The sequence below is a fragment of the Chionomys nivalis genome, chromosome 2 (genome assembly GCF_950005125.1).
Source record: "Chionomys nivalis chromosome 2, mChiNiv1.1, whole genome shotgun sequence".
NCBI classification, from domain to species: Eukaryota; Metazoa; Chordata; class Mammalia; order Rodentia; family Cricetidae; genus Chionomys; species Chionomys nivalis.
This window is the reverse complement of record NC_080087.1, coordinates 129,493,551-129,512,569: the sequence shown is the minus strand read 5'-3', so window position 1 is coordinate 129,512,569 and position 19,019 is coordinate 129,493,551. Positions and strand designations below refer to the sequence as shown.

The window sequence follows — 19,019 nt, the reverse complement described above, 5'->3', positions numbered from 1 at the left end:
AGCCTCTAACCAGAAGATGGCCATGTTAGGCATTCAATACCTGTGGGAGCTCTTGCATGAGGTAGTAGAAGCCTTTATTCTCTTCCCCAAGTAGGGCACTAGCTGGCAGTCGGACATCTTCAAAGAAGAGTTCTGCCGTGTCCTAAGAAACACGGATCAAGCAGAGAATGCGTGCATTGGTTTCGCAGTAACCCAGTAACATTCACAACTTCCACAGAAGATGAAACAAAGGAAAACTGGAATGGACGTGGAGATGGAGCGTTAAGTGGTGAGCCTTAAGCGAGGGTATTTATCTAATTCCATCTCATCCCACCGTGTGTGGCTTTCTCACTGCACTACAACCATCATTCAGGCTTTGACACTGTCCAGTTCTCTGGGTCCTGGGAAGTGAGAAAGCCTACCACACATTAAACATGCTTTCTGGTAATATATACCAAAATACTCTTATTATGGCATAACTTTCTAAGTTTCACAGTCGGTTATTACAAAAGCTAACGTTCCCATTTCTTCAACAGATACTCAAAACTCCCTGACTCCCTGTTGCTGGGCACAACTGAGGCAGGGGCATCACAGAAGTCTCCTCTGCTGTTTCTGAGAAGGCATCCCGGCAATCAGCACAGGAAGATGCTGGAAGGACGCTCCATATCCACTTTCTGTCGGAGAGTGAGCAATGAACTTCCAGATCCGATTCATACCATCACCTACCTGAGCTTTCATTCCCATCTTGTGCAGCTTCCGGCCCTTGATAAATCCTTTCATTCCATTCTCCACCAAGAAGAGGCTAATGCCATGGGCAGGCGACCGAGCTTCACGATTGGTTATGGCGACTACAATCACAAGGTCACTTAACCAGCCATTAGTGATGAACACCTGCAAAAACCCAAATGCACTGTGATGCCCTGCAATATTCTGTATTATGTAATATGTCCATGAGCAAGCCAAAGACCAGCACAGGCAGCAGGGGCTACCCCATCTGCATACACAGAATGACCTATTCACAACGAAGGGTAGCAAACAGCAAGGGGTCACCATGCAATATTGAAGTGGACACATTTCTCCACTACTCATGTGATGAATAACAGGAAACAAATAGATTATGGCTCTAGAATAAAACCAAACTTCCCATTCACTTGGTAAAATGAATTTTAGAGGAGAGCCACAGAGAGGAAAAGAGAATTGGCTTTTAAAAAGCAATTTAAGTATACTCTTAAAAGGATGGGTTTTTGAAAAGACAGTTTGGGGTAGTGTTTTGTTTGTTTTTGTTTTAATAAAGATTGACTACTTTCAAAATGGTCTAAATAAGGAAAGCATTATAGTTAACAGACACCTCCTTTTGCACCTTGCCTGGCTTAGTCACCCACTGAAACTCCATAGTTGTCTATTATTCATTTCTATGAGACAGGATCTCACTAGGTAGTTGGCCTCAACTTGTGTAGCCCACGCTGGCCTACAATTTAAGATCTTTCTGCTTCAGCCTCCAGAGTGCAGGGAATAAAGAGAAGCTAGGTGTGTACCTCCAAGTCCAGTTAAGCCACATTCCTTGGTATGATCTAGACCTGCACGCCTACCTGCATTCCATAAAATGACTCATGACCACAGCACATCCTTCCCACGTCATACTCCTATCCAATAATCATTTACCCTCCACGGCAGCTGATGCTTTGATCAACTACACTATCATCTGCTTCACGTTCAGATCGGCATGATTCACACTGGTCCACTTTACCATTCGAGTCTGTTTCCTTCCTTTTCTCCTGCTGACATTACCTTATTTCCCCAGCCCTCACCAGTTCTTGCACGAGGTTCTATAACAGCTCTCACTACAATGCTATCCACCCATCAGGTTCTCAGAGGGGCAGCCTGTTCCACCACATCCACACTCCAGCATCCTTGAACAGCTAGGTTTCCAGGCACATTCCGAACCCTTAGGGCAGGCACATTAAACTCCTCCCAAACAGAGGGCGGTTTACACAGTTTACACCTCCTACCTCTTCTCTCCTCCTAGCGGTCTCCATTTTCTGTCCCCACCTCAGCTCTCACACATTCTATGGCCTTCCAGACACGTGTGTCCTTGAAAACTGCACTTCCTCCCAGCGGAGGGCCTTCTTAACTCTAACAGAGCGACCCTACTCATCTAGGTCGGACTAAGGTCGCATCATCTAGAATTCTCAGTCCTCCACATCAAGTTAGGCACCCTAATGTGCCACCAACTTTTCACCACAGCAGGCTTGGTGTTCTGGTTTCTACAGCATCAAAACCAGGGCCTTGAACATAGTAGGCTCTCTCTCCATATCCACAACACCTAGGACACTGCTTCTTAAAGTATATTTGAATAATTTTTCAGTGATTCACGACAGTCTATAAAAGGAAACTATCTAGGATACAAGATACACTGTCTTCAACTTTTGGAGACTCACAATCCACACAACCACAGAAAAGAATGAGAAATTCTCCACATTTTTCCAAAGTTATTCTGTACCGCAGCTGCTGTTTTCCTGTACAGGAACTACTCATGTCAGAAAACAAACTGTTATTAGACACTAACAACATCAGTTAGAAAATCAGATTTTAAGGAACCTGACAGTACCACAATATTATTTGATTTTATAAAGATAAAAGCATTAACTTAAAGCATATAGAAAAAATTTTAAAAACAAACACAGCACAGTTGCATATGCTTGGACAGATAGCACAGGAGGATCATGAGTTCAAAGCCATCCTGGGCTGTGTAGCAAGACCCTGTCTCAAACAAACAAACAGCCCAAACAATAAACAATGTCCACTATCTCCCACCAGCCACAGACTGATAATATTCTAGAAAAACCCTGGGTGCAAACACTTGCACCAAAAAAAAAAAAAAAAAAAAAATCCATCCACAAACAGGCCTTGTATTAAAAACAAACATCTTTCCTTACCATTGAGTCAGCTGGAGCATTTCTCCTCGTGCATGTGTTTGCTCTTGAGCCAGGTGTACATGCTTGAGGAGTTCTCCGAGTCTACAGTAAGTTGATTCTTACTATAGAACCGGAGGATTCCCAAAATCCTATTGCCTGCGCATTTATCTCTTAAGATCTCTTGAAACTTTCTGATATTTACTTGAAACCTTTTCTTTCAATCTTTCCTTCTTCCATTTTATGTTTGGGTGTTTTTCCCTGCATGTATGTCTGTGCACACGCATGCTGTACACACAGGAGCCAGAAGAGAGGAGCAGATTCCCTGGAAGTGGACTTACACCATGTGGGTGCTGGTAACAAAACCTAGGTCCTTCAGAAGAGGGACTAGCACTCTTAACTGCTGAACCATCTCTCCAGCTCACTCTTAATCTGTTTTTATAAAATTTATTTACTATTTATTTGTTTGTTTACATATGTGTGAGGCTTCTCCTCCATCACTCTCCACCTTGTTCTTTTAAGGCAGGGTCTCTCCTTAAACCTGGCGCTTGCATTTTTCACCTATGCTGGTAGCCAACAAGCCCCAGTGAGCCTCTTGTCTCTGTCCCCTTCAGCACTGCGTTTAGAGGTGTACATAAAACCACACCCGCCTTCACCCAGTCTTTCATGAACATTAAGTTCATCCTTTGTCCCACTCTGGGGCAACAAAACTTTTTTTCATTACCATTGCCACCACCACCTCCTCCTCCTTCTCCTCTCTTCTCTGTCTCCTTTTTGGTTTGTCTGTTGTAATGAGCACCAACCTGTAGTAATAGGAGCAGCGGGCTGCCACCTGGCTCTCAGCCTCCTAGCTAGCTTATGCCCCAAAATAACAACACACAAATTCTATTCTTTTAAACACTGCTTGGCCCGTTAGTTCCAGCCTCTTATTGGCTAACTCTCACATCTTGATTAACCTATTTCTAATAATATGTGTAGCACCGCACGGTGGTAGCTTACCATAAAGATCTTAACCTGCATCCATCTCGGAAAGGAGAGCTATGGCATCTGCTTCCCTGCCTTCTTCCTCCCAGCATTCTGTTCTGTCTTCCCCGCCTACCTATGTTCTTGACCTATTAGGCCAAGCAGTTTTCTTTATTAATTAACCAATAGACAGATGACCCTCCTCCATCATTTGTCAAGAGTTATTTGGAAGCTAAAAGAACCTTCACAGTAGAAGGTCAAACAACAAGGAACATAGAAGAGGCTATAGATTCTGCCATATAAAAACTGTAAATGCCTTAATACCCTGAAAACTCAAACAATTCCCGTAGTGATCTGCGGGATCACTTGATCAAACATGTCCTTAGAGTGATCCTCTCATCAGGTATGTGCAGGCTTTAGAGGAAGAGAATCTTTTCTTTACACACCTTGCTTCCATTGAGAATCCAATCACTCCCAGACCTTTTGGCATTTGTTCTTACTCCTTGTAAGTCACTACAATGGAAAACAAAGAACAATTAATTGGTAATAATCAAATTGTGTTAAGACTATTGCATAAAGTCTCATGTATTAAAAATCCTAATATTAGAAATGGTCACAGAATTGCACTAAAAATACATCTGACACACTTTAAAGTTCTTAAATGAATATGATTTAATGAACCAGACTCCGCATGACTCACAGAAGTCCAACTACATTTAAGAACTCCAAAGCAGACAATGGTGACATGCTAATAAGGGTTGCTAACTCCCTAAACTATGAGTCAACATGGACTTACCTGCCTTTATTTGGTTCTTATTACTATCTTTTCATCAAAAACATAGGCATTTAAAGGCCAGGGGCTGGAGAGATGGCTCTGAGGTTAAGAGCACTTGCTGCTCTTCCAAAGGATCTGGGTCTAGCTCCCCAGAACCCACATGGTAGCTCATGGCCATCCATAAGTCAAGTTCTAATGTCTTTCTCTTATCTCCATTGACACCTGTCATACATGTGGTACACATACATACATGTAGGCTAAAACAGTCATATACATAAAATAAATCTTAAAAAGTTAAACATTTTCAACTGCTTTCCTCCTAACAAACCAACTCTAAAAGGAGTGTATCTTTCTAAATGTCAGCAGTGAAGAGCATTGGCTGCTCTTCCAGAGGACCCACACTGGGTTCCCAGAATCACCACCTGTAACCCCAGCTTCCAGGGAACCCGATAACTTCTTCTGGGAATCTAAATTCACACGTACACATCCATCCACACTCATATAAATACACATATCTTAAAAATATAAAAACATTATTCAAAGAAGAAATATATCCATTTACTTTTGGTCTTTTGAGGCAAGATTTGCTATACTGTTAGGCTGTCCTAGAATTCACTATGTAGCCCAGCCTGTTCTCCAACTAAGAATCCTCCTGCTTCAGCCTCACAAGCACTAGGATTCCATGTGGCTACCATGAGACCTGGTCTTCAAAAGTAATTTATCTCCTGAATGAACATTCTTAAAATAAACCCTTTTAAAATTTTCCAATGTATACAAACACACATATGTAATATATGTATTTTTATAAAAACAGAACCATGATTTTGATCTTTATAGCTAATATTTTTCTGTGAGATAATCTGTTGAGACAGGGCCTCTCTATTATGTAGCTCCAGCTGTCCTGGAACTTGCTCGTAAACCAGGCGGGCCTTGAACTCACAGAGAGATTCACCTGTCTCTGGTTTAAAGGCATACACCACACCTGGCCCTATAAGATAATTTTCATTTACATAAGGGCTTTTTTTTTAAATTACATGCTTTATTTAGTGTAGTGTGTGTGTGTCTGTGTCTGACTGTCTGTCCGTCTCTCTGTGTATGTGTATGTAAGCATGCATGTGGAGGTCAGAGGCCAACTTTTAGGAGTCACTTCTCCACCATGTGGGTCGGGAGAGGAGATCAAACGTAGGTTATCAGACTTGGTGGCAGGCATCTTTACCCACAAAGTCACCTCACCAGCTCAATCTTTAGTTTTTCATTTTCATTGATACTCTACAATGAATAGCACAGTGTATAACTAATCCACATTACATTACTGTATGTGATTCTTGTATTTTTATACTCCATAGTCCTTAAAAAACACTTTCCACATTAGGATAAATAATACTACCCACCATTCCAAAAACACCAGGTCCCAATTTGGGATACCTGCATTACATCATCTGAAAAAGCACCTGGCAGATGTGGCCAACTTAAGGATTTCTGAGGCAGAATTACTATCATGGAGGAGATCTAAATGTTACAGATATCCTCAGGAGGGGGACAGCAATGTGACCCTTGGTAATAAGCCAGTGAATGCTAGAAGCCACCAGAAAAAGTCAGGGGAAAGGAGTGAGCTCTTCCCTTTACCCTCGAGGGGCTGTATAGCCCAGCTAATACACTGATTTGGGCCCAAAGGTACCAAATGTGGATTTATAGGCCCGAGAAATATGAGTGAAACTTATTTAAAGGCTAACTAATGTCAAATTCCAATGTTATAATTTTCACCATTAGGATCGGTTCATATACATGGATTCTATACATGGATTGTTCAAACACTTGCTCCAGAGACTGGAGAGATGGCTCCTCTGACCCAGCACCTGCAGCAGCCAGTTCACCTCAGCAACTCTAGCTTCCATTGGCACCCACGCACAGACATCATACAAACAGACATAAACACATAAAAGAATAACAAAACCTGCTTGTTCCTTGCAGGGACATAATCAGGTGAAAAGGTAATGAAACAGGTTAGTGGCTGCCTTTTAAACTTGCCATGATGTACATGAAACACAAAAAATGGTTTAAACAGATACAAGCTAGTAACGAAAAGAACACAGAACCTCATAGTATCCTCAAGTATACCTCAGTTTTCCTGATTCTAACATTGAGACTAAGGGATTTCCATAACACAGACCTGGTGTCATAATATCTCAGATACAAAGTAATCATCAATATGCTGTATATACTTCTTTCAAAAGAACTTTCTCATTTTCTTTTTCCTCCTAACATGGGGGCCATAATAATTCTCTACCTTACATGAATTACTATCACCAAACAAGGATGTGAGAAATCAGTGTGCCAACACTAAAACCCCACAGCATCATGCAAATACAACAAAGTCACCTGTGGGCACAGGAGAGGAAGGGCTGGTGAAGCGGAATGGTTTTCAGCAACTGCAAACATTTTACAAAATTATTCCCATCTTTATCACTCTGCGTGTGTGTGTGAGTGTGCCAAGTCACGCCCACCTTGTGGAGCTCATTTTCTCCTCCCATCTTTATGCACATTCCACTCAGGTTGCCAGGCTTGCAACACAAGCATCTTTACCTGCTGAGTCAACTCACGGGTCCAGCAACAGCAACCTTTCTATGAGGCCAAACCTAACCCATCTCTGACATACGGCAAAACAAACTGTGTCCCAGCTTCTCTATTCTTTCCCTCTCATACATGTGTCCTTGTTTCTCAACATTTTGACATTCGTCTTCATTCAAAATGTTTCTGGAGCCAGGCGGTGGTGGCGCACACCTTTAATCCCAGCACTCGGGAGGCAGAGGCAGGCAGATCTCTGTGAGTTCAAGGCCAGCCTGGTCTACAAGAGCTAGTTCCAGGACGGGAACCAAAAAAGCTATGGAGAAACCCTGTCTTGAAAAATCAAAAAAAAAAAAAAAAAGTTTCTGGTTTCGCACTCTCTTCTTTTTCAGATGTACAGCCTCACAGCCTGTGTCCAAGAGTTTCAAACAGGCATCTTTAACAGCCCACTCAACACATCCAACTTTAAAAAAAAAACAACAAAAAAAAACCAGATCCTGCTAAAGACTCACCTCATTCGTTACTACTGTTTTCATTACACCACTGATGGAGGAAGGTCATTGGTTAAAAAATAAAGAAACTGCTTGGCCCTCATAGGTTAGAACATAGGTGGGTGGAGTAAACAGAGCAGAATGCTGGGAGGAAGAGGAAGTGAGCTCAGATGCAGGGCAGCTCTCCACTCTGGGGCAGACACGATGAAGCAAGCCGCCAGGTCAGACATGCTGAATCTTTCCCGGTAAGACTGGTGCTACACAGATTATTAGAGATGGGTTGATCGGGATATGAGAATTAGCCAGTAAGGGCTAGAGCTAATGGGCCAAGCAGTGTTTAAAAGAATACAGTTTGTGTGTTGTTATTTTGGGGCATAAGTTAGCCAGGCGACCAGGAGCTGGGGTGGCAGGAATGCAGCCCGCAGCTCCCACTTCACACCACAATGATATCTTGAACATAGCAGATATTACAACTGTTTTGCCACTATTTGCATATAAAAATGCTTGTTTTCTAACTGTAGTTTCCCATTATGAATTATGCTGTGTTCACTTTCATCTGCTTTATAAAGCAGAATTGCCTATAAACTGCAACCATCACCTAGTACACATAGGGACTTGGGGAATTGGTCCAAGAGTCCCTATTCCCAGATACAAAAACCTACAGATAGCTGCATAGAATCTATATACATATGCATGCATACTTTGAATTTTAATTTCTAGATTATTTATAGAACCCAGGCCAATGTAAATATTGTGTAAATACTTGCTATGCTTTCTAGTGACTAATGACAAGAAAAATGTTTATACATTCAGTACAGATGAAAATATTTTCAATCTGAGATTGCATAAATCCATGAAAGCAGAACCCATATTTGTGGAGAGCTGTGGAGTACACCTAGGAAATATTTTCTGTTAGGATACTGTTTCCGGGAATTTAAAACCAGCTAAATGCTCACTCACCTTCCAGCACCAGGCTCCGTCATTGCTATGGCGCCAATGCACTTGCCTGCCGTCATCTGGGGGATGAAGCGTTCAATCTGCTCTTTTGTGCCATAATTTGCAATATAGGGCATGACAATATCTGAGTGGAGACTGAACCCAGGGCCTGTGCAGTTTGAGTATGCTCTTAGAACAAAAAGAAAGTGGAACCATGAAATAGCTACTTGGTTAAGTTTCTCTAATTTTCAAGTTGACTGCCTAGCGTAACAAAGGTCTCACTGTGCTGGGTGGTTACAGCTGCCTTCTCATAAGCCCACCACTTCCCAAGTGCCGTCTCTGCTTTCACTACCTTTAAATTGTGGCTCTAACGCGGTGATGGCGCTTTAGGAGCCCCCACCCCATGGGCACTCATCTGATGAACTAAGAGATTAAACACTGACCGCCTGCAAGTCTATTACCCCAGCACTGTCTTAGTATGGAAAACACCTTGGGGATGCATTCTAATGTAACTGCAGTCAATTTATGAACTTTACTGCTCTTCTCGCAAATTTTATGATTAAGCCCCATGGCTGAAGGACAGCTCACAAAACAAGACCTCACTTTACATGTCTCCATACTTACTGCTCCTCCCAAGTAATCGCCGTAGAGTACAAGTCTCCACCAATCCCACCATGCTTCTCTGCAATGTTGACGCCCAGCAGGCCTTGCTTGCCAGCTTTCTCCCATACCTCTCTACTCACTTCTCCAGCTTTCTCCCATCTGCAAGAACAAACTGAACGTCAAACAAACTTCCTGAAAATTATGGAAATGGCCACACTAGGCACTTGAGGTTTGTGTAGGAACATGTCCTTAAAGTAACAGATGACACGGCCACGGGCCTTTCAATGGCTCTTGTGTCATTTCTCCTTTTCTTCTTCCTTATCATTGCCACCTTTTGCCCCTCCTGATCTACTGACTGCTGCTCTCATGGGTACTTGATACTCTAGGGAACAAGCTTAGTTTTTAACCACATAGCCATGAGATCTCTCTAACAGGACTTGAAAATTGATTTCCACATATTTCCTTAAAATACTGAATTTAAACTGGGCGTGGCGGTGCTCACTTTTGATTCCAGCACTGGGAAGAAGAGGCAGGCAGATTTCTATGAATTTGAGGTCAGCCTGGTCTACATAGAAAGTTCCAGGCCAGCCGGAGCTACATAGACCTGTCTTAAAAGAAAAAATATTCATAAAAGCTGTTCTTAACTAATATTTAAATTCCATTTGTGATGTGGTAAATTAGTGAATTTTGAAACACAACAAAGTTCTATTTTAATATAAATGAGATTTTGTTCAATAATAAAATGATTAAGCAAGAGGTACTGGTACAGGGGGCTAAAGAGCTGGCTCAGTGGTTAAGAGCAGAGAACCTGAGTTCAATCCCTAGCACCCACACAGTTGTTCCTTAACTACAGGTCCAAGATGCACAGGATATACAGAAATATATTCAAGCAAAATGCTCATACACATAAATAAATCTATAGGACTTTTTAAAACCAAAATCAGTGGTAAAAATACTGAGAGGTGACCAATGGCCTACCAAGTGGAACTATGCTGCCCTTTCAACATTTACATACTTTAATTCATTCATAACAGAAAAAGAAAGATTATAAATGGACTAAGGATTTGACAATTGGCCACAGGTTTTTTTCGCTTGTTTTTTATATGTTTTTCTTGGGTTCCTTTGTAAATCCATAAACTTTCTTACTCTTGAATGACACACTTTACAAGGCCAAGTGTGATGGCACAAGGCTATAGCCCTACGCACTGCGGCACCTGAGGAAAAAATATCTGTGCCCAAGAACTCAAGATCAGCTGAGTATATAGAGTGATATATGAGGTCTCGAAAAGTAAAATTAATAATAGTAACAGTAATAATAAAATATTTACCAAACCGAGATATCTACGATCTCAACAGTTTTACGGTAAACAACAGTGAGCAGGCAAAGAGAGCACTCTCTGCGTCCCGCGCATGGCATCCTTGGAAAGGGTCCTTTCCTGTGTGACCTTATAGTGGGGAAGAAGGGGAGCAGGGCACTTACTCTGTATGGTATGGAACCACTTCTTCCTGGAAAAACTTCCTTACGCTTTCCCGGAAAATGTCGTGCTCCGTGGAAAAGATTCTTCTGATTCCAATATCAGTTAATTTTTTAGCAGAAGGGGTTTCCAGACGTGCGTCTGCTCCAGAATGAGAACATCTTGAAGAAACATGCATTAGGAAGATTAAATCAACCTTTATTCTTGATATCCAAATGAATGCCAGTGAATAACAAGGAACCCTGAGATATGCTTCCGGCAGGAACTCCTCACCTCCTGGACTTGTCAACCCCCTCCTCCACCCTCCCACCACAACTGAAAAGAAAACAGCACTTTGTCCCAGTTCAACTGTCTCCATTCAGAAGTCTGCAAGGTGGAGCATGCCTCGCTCTAATGGCAGATGTGAGCTGGGTGAGTACACTGTTTTCAAACAGCATATGGACTAAACCTAAAAGTCAAGCACCACAAGAGAATAACAGTGGCAAACTTTTTTTTTTAATTTTTTTAATGATTTATTTAACTTTATGTTCATTGGTGTGAAGGTGTCAGATCTCATGGAATTGCATTTTCAAGACAGTTGTGAGCTGCCATGTAAGTGCTGGGAATTGAACCCGGGTCCTCTGGAAGAGCAGTCACTGCTCTTAACCGCTGAGCCATCTCTCCAGCCCAACAGTGGCAAACTTTCACATCACATACAATAGTCAAAACAACAAGCAAACCCTCCCAAAGCAGCAGTGTATCCAGAATCACAATTCCAAATAGCAGGAGCCTACGATGTGAACTGTGTCAATGTCACTGGCACCCTACAGTGTCAATCAAAATGCCCAATGAGGCTCTGTGTGGATTTGTACAGAATTCTTTAGGATCTTCAGTGGACGTTTCCCTCTTCCCTCCATCTCTCTCTTTCTCCACTCCCCTCAGGGGTATAAAAGGCCTTTCCCTCAGTTCAGCTGCATTTAGGGTTTTGTCTTGTTTCTCCTGAGGGGGACAGCCCTCTGCACATCTTCAAACTTCTTTAAAGAAAAATTACTGTATTTGAAAACAAATATATGGGTTTTAAGAACAGGGTTAGTCCATTAACCCTGGTGGTGACCTTGCCCTTCACCACGACGTGAATGACGACTCCCACGCCTGACAGTGTGTTCTGGGCCACGCATTCAGCATGGCCTGGGAGCTGGTTTCAGCAGGTATGCTGGATCCTACTTGGACTCTTAGAGGGAGGCACACATCCCATACATTTGTTCAAAGCAGCTGCCATCGGATACAAAGCCCACTACTGGGTAGCCAAAGAGCTCCAGAGAGCCAACGAAGGACTTAAAGATCTTCCAGTCTTAGTTTAGTAAAGGTCAAAGCATGTTTCACACGAGAGATTGGTCACCATGCTTATGAGGGTCTAAGGATTGATCTTCTCTCACAACACACAGGTGATGGCAACATGGTAGCTAACCTGGCCAGTCATCAATAGAGAGAGATTCTGGAAACCTGTAGCTATCACATGAGCCTGACCAGCAAGGCACTGCATACGGTAATAGACATGAAGTTCTTCCCTTTTAAGGCTGCGATGAGACCTCAGTGCTCACTGGCTGCCCTCAATCCCATTGTGCTGCTTTCTAGTGAGTAAGTCTTGGTTTTCACCAATTTGTGCCAACGCTGGGTCTCTCAAAAAGTTAATACATATTCAAATGTGGAGAGAACTTTTTCTGCTGTGTGTTAAGTTCTAACTTAGGTTTGTCTCTTTCTTGGGTGGACCCATTTTTTTCATTAGTCTTTTTCTAGAAAAGATCCATTTCTTAATTACACAAAGTAGAGCTGATGATTTAAATTACTTAGGAACTTTTGATAAAACATTAATACCTGCTTCTGAAACAAGTTAATACCAAAACCAGATAAAGGTCTAACAGAAAAGTTAAAGACCAAGCTCTGGAAGAGCACAGACCCCTCATGGTAAAAGTCAAAAAAAAAAAAAAAGTCATAGGGATGAAAGAGCATACCTCAGCAGGATGAAGACTATATATGACAGTCTATAGTCAGTACCATGCTAAACATAGAAAAAAATAAACCATTCCTGTTAAAATAGAAACAAGACAGAGTGATCCTCTCTACTATTTAATACAGTGTTTGAAAACTTGGCTAAGCAATAAGACAAGAAAACAAAATAAATAGGATGTAAATAGAAAAAGAAGTCCAAGTATCTCTACTCGCAACCTTAAAGACTACCAAAAAAGTGCATAAACCCTCTCAGAGCTAATAAACACCTTCAGCAAAGTAGCAAGACACAAAATTAACACACAAAATTCAGTGGTTTCCTATATGCCATTAACAAACATACTGAAAAAGAAAACAGGGGTCCATTCCATTCACAGTACACACACATACACAAGGAATAAACACAAAGAATAAACGACTTCTACAGTGTAAGCCTTAAGACACTGAGAAATGAAACCCAGGATGATAGAACACGGAAAGGCTGCCTATATTCGTAGCTCAGAAGAATTAATATTATGAAAATGCCTATTCAATCAAAAGCAATTTACAAATTCAATGCAAGCCCAACAAAAAATTCCTGGGCTATTTTTCAAAGAAATAGAAAAAAATGCTAAAATTTATTTTATATATTTTATATGGAGGAAAAAATATATGGAGGAACAAAACAGCAAGGATAACCAAAGCAGTCCTGAACAAAAGAAACTGCTGGAGGCATCATCACCTATATCAAGTTATACGGCAGAGCCATTGTAATAGAAACAGCATAGTAATGGCAGCAGAACATACACAGAGAACAATAGAACATGGGACAAAAACACAGAGAACAATAGAACATGGGACACAAACACACAAAACAATAGAACATGGGACACAAACGCACAAAACAATAGAACATGGGACACAAATGCACAAAACAATAGAACATGGGACACAAACACACAAAACAATAGAACATGGGACACAAACACACAAAACAATAGAACATGGGACACAAATGCACAAAACAATAGAACATGGGACACAAACACACAAAACAATAGAACATGGGACACAAACGCACAGGACAATAGAACATGGGACACAAACACACAAAACAATAGAACATGGGACACAAATGCACAAAACAATAGAACATGGGACACAAACACACAAAACAATAGAACATGGGACACAAACGCACAGGACAATAGAACATGGGACACAAACACACAAAACAATAGAACATGGGACACTAACGCACAGGACAATAGAACACGGGACACAAACACGCATACAGGCAACTTCAACTCCCTGATCTCTGGTAAAGATGCCAACAAGTATACATTGAGGAAAAGACAGCCTCTTCAGAAGATGGCTCTGGGGAACCCATATAGAAGACTAAAACTAGATTCTCATCTCTGACCGGGCACAAAGCTAAACTTCTAATGGATCAAGAGCCTCAATTTAAGATCAATATCTCAAAGCTCCCAGAGGAAAAGGGGGGTATGCTTCAACACACGGGTATAGTTCAGGGTTTTCTAAATAGGACTTCGGTAGCACAGAGTCTGGGAATAAGATCAACCACCAACAAATGTGACCTCATCAAACTAAGATGCTGTTCAACAACTAAGACGCTATTCAACAAAGAAAACTGTCAATCAACTAAAGGCAGCCGCCCACAGAATGGGGAAAATCTTTGCCAACTCTACACCTGACAGAGGCTTAGTGTCTAGGAGATACAAAATAAATCAAGCAACCCAATTACAAAATGGATTATGAAACAATAGAAAGATGTCAAAAGAATAAAAGTAAAGGCCTAAGGAAGTCCTCAGCCATCAGGGAAATGCAGATTAAAAGCTACTTTAAAATTCTACCTTATCTCAAGTCATCAGGACCGTCAAGAATACAAAATGACAAGCTGGGCATGGTGGTGCACACCTTTAATTCCAGCGCTCTGAAGGCAGAGGCTGGTAAATCTCTGTGAGTTCCAGGTCAGCCTGGTCTACAGAGTGAGTACCAGAAGAGCCAGGGCAACACAGAAAAAGCCTGTCTTAAAAAAACAAACACAAAACAACAAAAGAACACGAAAAGACAACCTCCCCTGGCTGGGCTGTGGGTGAACCATTACACACTGCTAGTGGCGGGAAAGTGGAAAGAAAAGAGAGAAAGAGAGAAAACTAGAAACAAAATTACCATATGACCCAGCCATACCAGGCCTGCGCACATGCCCAGAGATGTGTATCCTATCACTGATTCTTTTTCTTTGTTTCTTCTTTTAATTTAGTTATTTTATATCCCAAACACAGCACAGTTTCCCATTCCCCCCTCCTCCCATCCCCTCCCTTCACTTCCCATTCCTCCCACCACCTCCCCTCCCTGCTCCTCCTCTATTTTTGTTCAGAAAGGGTCAGGCTTTCCATGAGTATCAACAAAGCATGGCATCCCAAGTTGTGGGAAGACTAAGCACCTCCCTTGTATTCAGGCTGGGTAAAACAATCCATTGTGAGGAAATGGTTCCCAAAAGCCAGTCAAAGCATTAGGGACAGTCCTTGCTCCCATTATTAGGGGTCCGAATAATAGAGCAAGCTATGCAACTGTCACATGTACATAGGGGGCCTAGGTTAATCCCATGTAGGCTCCACGGTTGTTGGTTCAGACTCTGAGTTCCTATGAGCCAGGTTAGTTGAATCTGCGGGTTTTCTCGTGGTTTCCTTGACTCCTCTGACTTCTCCAATCCTTTCTCCCTCTCTTCAGCAGGATTTCCTGAGCTAGGGATAATGTTTGGACGTGGGTCTCTGCATTTGTTTCTATCAGTCACTGAATGAAGGCTCTCTGATGACAAATGGAGTGGTCACCAATCGGATCCCAGGAGATGGCAGGTTCAAGTTACTGAATCCACTATTGCTAGGACCCCAATTTGCTGGGGTCATCCTTAGATGTAGGGGAGTTTCCCTTGCCACAGGTTTCTGCCTGGTCCCAACATGCACCTCCTTTCTTGTCATTTCTTTCTGTACTCTCCCCCTCCATCCACGCCCCAACCTGATCCCTCATGTTCCCATCCCCCTCAGCCTACCCAGGGGCTCTCTTCTATTTCCCCTGCCCAGGGAGATCCATGCATCCCCCTCTTGGGCCCTCCTTGTTACCTAGGCTCTCTGGGGCTGTGGACTGGCAGCATGGCAATTCTTTCCTTACAGCTAATATCCACTTATGAGTGAGTACACACCATGTTTGTCTTTCTGGGTCTGGGTTACCTCACTCAGAATGATCGTTTCTAGTTCTATCCACTTGCCTTTAATCTTCTAGATGTCATTGTTTTTAATAGTTGAGTAATACTCCATTGTGTAAATGTACCATGTTTTGGGGGCATTTAGGTTGTTTCCTCATTCTGGGTATTATGAATAAAGCTGCTATGAACACAGTTGAGCAAGGGTCATTGTGGTTTGACTGAGCATCCTTTGAGTATATGCCCAAGAGTGGTATAGCTGGGCCCTGAGGAGCTGGGTCTTGAGGAAGATTGATTCCCAGTTTTCTGAGAACCTGCCATGCTGATTTCCAGAGTATTGCAGAGATTCTTACACCCATTCATTGCTCCTGTACTCAAAGTCAGAAAATGAAACACGCCTACAAGTCCAACAAGAGATGAGTGGATAGTGAAAATACATATTACTCGCTTTTCTGTTGCTAAAATACCATCGCTATAGAAGAATGGGTTTATCTGAGCTTCTGGTTCTAGAGGGATGAAGGTTGGTTTATTTGGGCTTATAGTTCTAGAGGGATGAAGGTCTTTCGCCATCCTGGTAGGGAAAGCATGGCAGTAAACACGTGGCTGAGGCAGGAAGCTGAGACCTCACATTTGAACCACAAACACAAAGAAGAAAAACCAAACTGGAAATGTCTACACAGCAGGGCCTCACCCCCTCCTAAACCTCACTAAAGGCACAAAACTGGTGGCCAAATTTTCAAATGGCCAGAGAGAACAGGGCACAAGACTTGCAGATGGCCACATAGATCACAACCATATCAACGAGACATAAGTTCACTTTATGTTGCTATTAGATAAACTTTTTTTTTTTTTTTTTTTTTTTTTTTTTTTTTTTTTTTTTTTTTTTTTTTTTAAGACAGGGTTTCTCTGTGTCATTCTCTGGCTGTTCTGGAACTAACTCTGTAGACCAAGCTGGCCTTGAATTCACAGAGATCCACCGCCTCTGCCTCCCTGAGGGCTGGGATTAAAGGCTTGCTTTGCCACCACCACCTGGCTAAACACTTTAAAGTAGGTGTTCTTCCATACAGTTTTCCCGTACATTGGTCTTCCCTCCACATAGAAACAATGCTAGGATTAGGATACTGCGCTTCTTAGATTTACGTGGGACCATTTAACAATATAGAGAGAGAACTTATGTGTAAGTCTGCCTGGATCTTAAAATATTACATGAAAGTTTCTGAAATATTTCTAAGCACAGAGAAAGAAATGCACCAAGAATAAACACTTTCCAGTTCAGTCAAAAGAGCTGAAGGGAAGGCGCAGTGGGCAGAAATCAAAACATTTACTTGGCTGTTAAGTTTGTTGGAACATCTATTTTCAGTTTTGAGACACCTGTACTGAATAAATAAACAAACTTCAAGTTAGTCTATTGTTTTCTCAGCCTTTTAAGTCAGGGTCTCACCAAGTAACTCAAACCAGGCTCAAATTCCTACTATCTCCGGGCCTGTGTGCTACTTCTTTAAAGCCTCGTTTACATAAAAACAAAAAGGAAGGAACGAAACAGCATGCTCAGGCCCTGGGACTTGGCTATAAGTACTTGCTCTTTGCTTCACTTAGGCCTCATTCCATGAATGCAGAATGCAGAATTCATCATAATGCTCGTAAAAGTTTAAGAAACCTATGACGGTCAAACTGTAGCTCCTGACTATTTTCCAAGCATCTCCAAGGTAGTTCCTCCCCATAAGTGAATCAAAATAAGATCTTATGGGCGGTCTTTAATTTTAAGAGCGCGAAAAAGACCTGATCAAAAGGCAGAACATCGCTTTTTCAGAGTGTTCAGACTAGAAAACATTCCGTTCTTAAAGTCCTTGGAACTTTTTCTTCTCCTCCCCACCCCCCCATGGGTAAGCATTACCACACTTTTATGGTACTTCACAACAATGTGCTAATTAGCTCATTTAAATGCCCTGCCTCCCTAATTAACAAGACTTTGAGCTTCCAGTTTGCTTTATCCAATGAATGGATTTTAGGATAGGTAAAACTTTTGATCTCAACATAAACACCCTTAATAGTCCATAAAGCTCTTGCAAGCTGCCTATTAATCCCTCTACATTTAATCAGTTAAAGGATTTGCTAATAAATCTACAGCCAATTTATCAGATGGGGCCTACACCGGGACGCTGGAGTCGGAATTGTTAATGCTGCAGCCGTCTTCCGGCCCGCGACTCCGCACAGAGTCCCAAGTTCACGGTCAGGTTTGACAGTCGCCAGCCTGTTCCAAGTGGGCCAAAGGCCTCAGCTACTCCGTGGCAGCGCGCCCGACCTGTGACCGCCTCCGCTTGGGGCAAAGGTGGGGCAGCCAGTCCCAGGGACACCCGGTAGGACGCGGGGCGGGGCCCGGAGCGAGCATTCAGCCGGAGCTTTGCCTTTTGGGGCGCGGAAGTTCGTGGCGGGCAGCGGGGTGGTGACACCCCGAGTTCGCGCCGCAACGGGCAGCTCCAGGTTCCGGAGAGAAGGCCCCGGGCGCGTCGCCCTGCCCCGGCTCGGCCGCAGTTCACCACACCCACACCCCAGCTCCCGAACGCCGCGCCCCCGGCTGCCCGCACCCCAGGCTGGACCCGCACTCACCGGGCGTAGGGCGGCGGGCGAGGCGCGGAGCGGGCGCTCAGGATGCGCAGGGAGCGGAGCAGCAAGCGCGCAGCCATGGCGGGACAGCGGGCGGAGGACTGACTGGGCTCGGGCTCTGCAGCGCGGCGGACGCAGGCGGGACAGCCGGGCAGCGGGGCGGGCCTCGGGGGACAGCCAACTGCGGCCGCCGGGCGGGGCCGCCAGCTCGGGCGGGGTCGGAGCCGTCCCTGTCCCGCCCCGGGTCCTGACCGCTTTGTGGAGTACCCAAACACCCCAAAGATCCGCACAGAAATGCCCAGGAAATCCATTTCCTAACACTGGAGGGCTCACTTCACACAGCCAACTATATGAATACTCTCTGTAAAGAATTGTGCCGCATTTTGTTTTATTTTGTTTTTTTCCTTGCAAAAGTTTGTAGCTACCATGAGGGGGAAATATATTTGATACAAAAAAAAAAAAACAAACCCTTAACAGTTAATTTAATTTTACAATAGTACTTGAACTCGTATAGGCATACAGGGTCGT

General features: G+C 43.0%; 1 protein-coding gene across 1 annotated transcript in view; it reads right to left on the bottom strand.

The window, feature by feature from the left end:
• The window catches only part of Acadl (acyl-CoA dehydrogenase long chain), a 31,704-nt gene extending 13,053 nt beyond the window's left edge, over positions 1 to 18,651 (bottom strand). Inside the window, exons 1-7 of the mRNA XM_057763331.1 lie at positions 18,495 to 18,651; positions 10,705 to 10,860; positions 9,246 to 9,383; positions 8,646 to 8,810; positions 4,301 to 4,367; positions 706 to 870; positions 41 to 142 (exon numbers count right to left, since the gene is read on the bottom strand). Coding sequence (XP_057619314.1) covers positions 41 to 142; positions 706 to 870; positions 4,301 to 4,367; positions 8,646 to 8,810; positions 9,246 to 9,383; positions 10,705 to 10,860; positions 18,495 to 18,571 — 870 coding nt within the window. The 5' untranslated portion in view covers positions 18,572 to 18,651. The remainder of the gene's footprint in view (positions 1 to 40; positions 143 to 705; positions 871 to 4,300; positions 4,368 to 8,645; positions 8,811 to 9,245; positions 9,384 to 10,704; positions 10,861 to 18,494) is intronic.
• Positions 18,652 to 19,019: the final 368 nt, after the last annotated feature.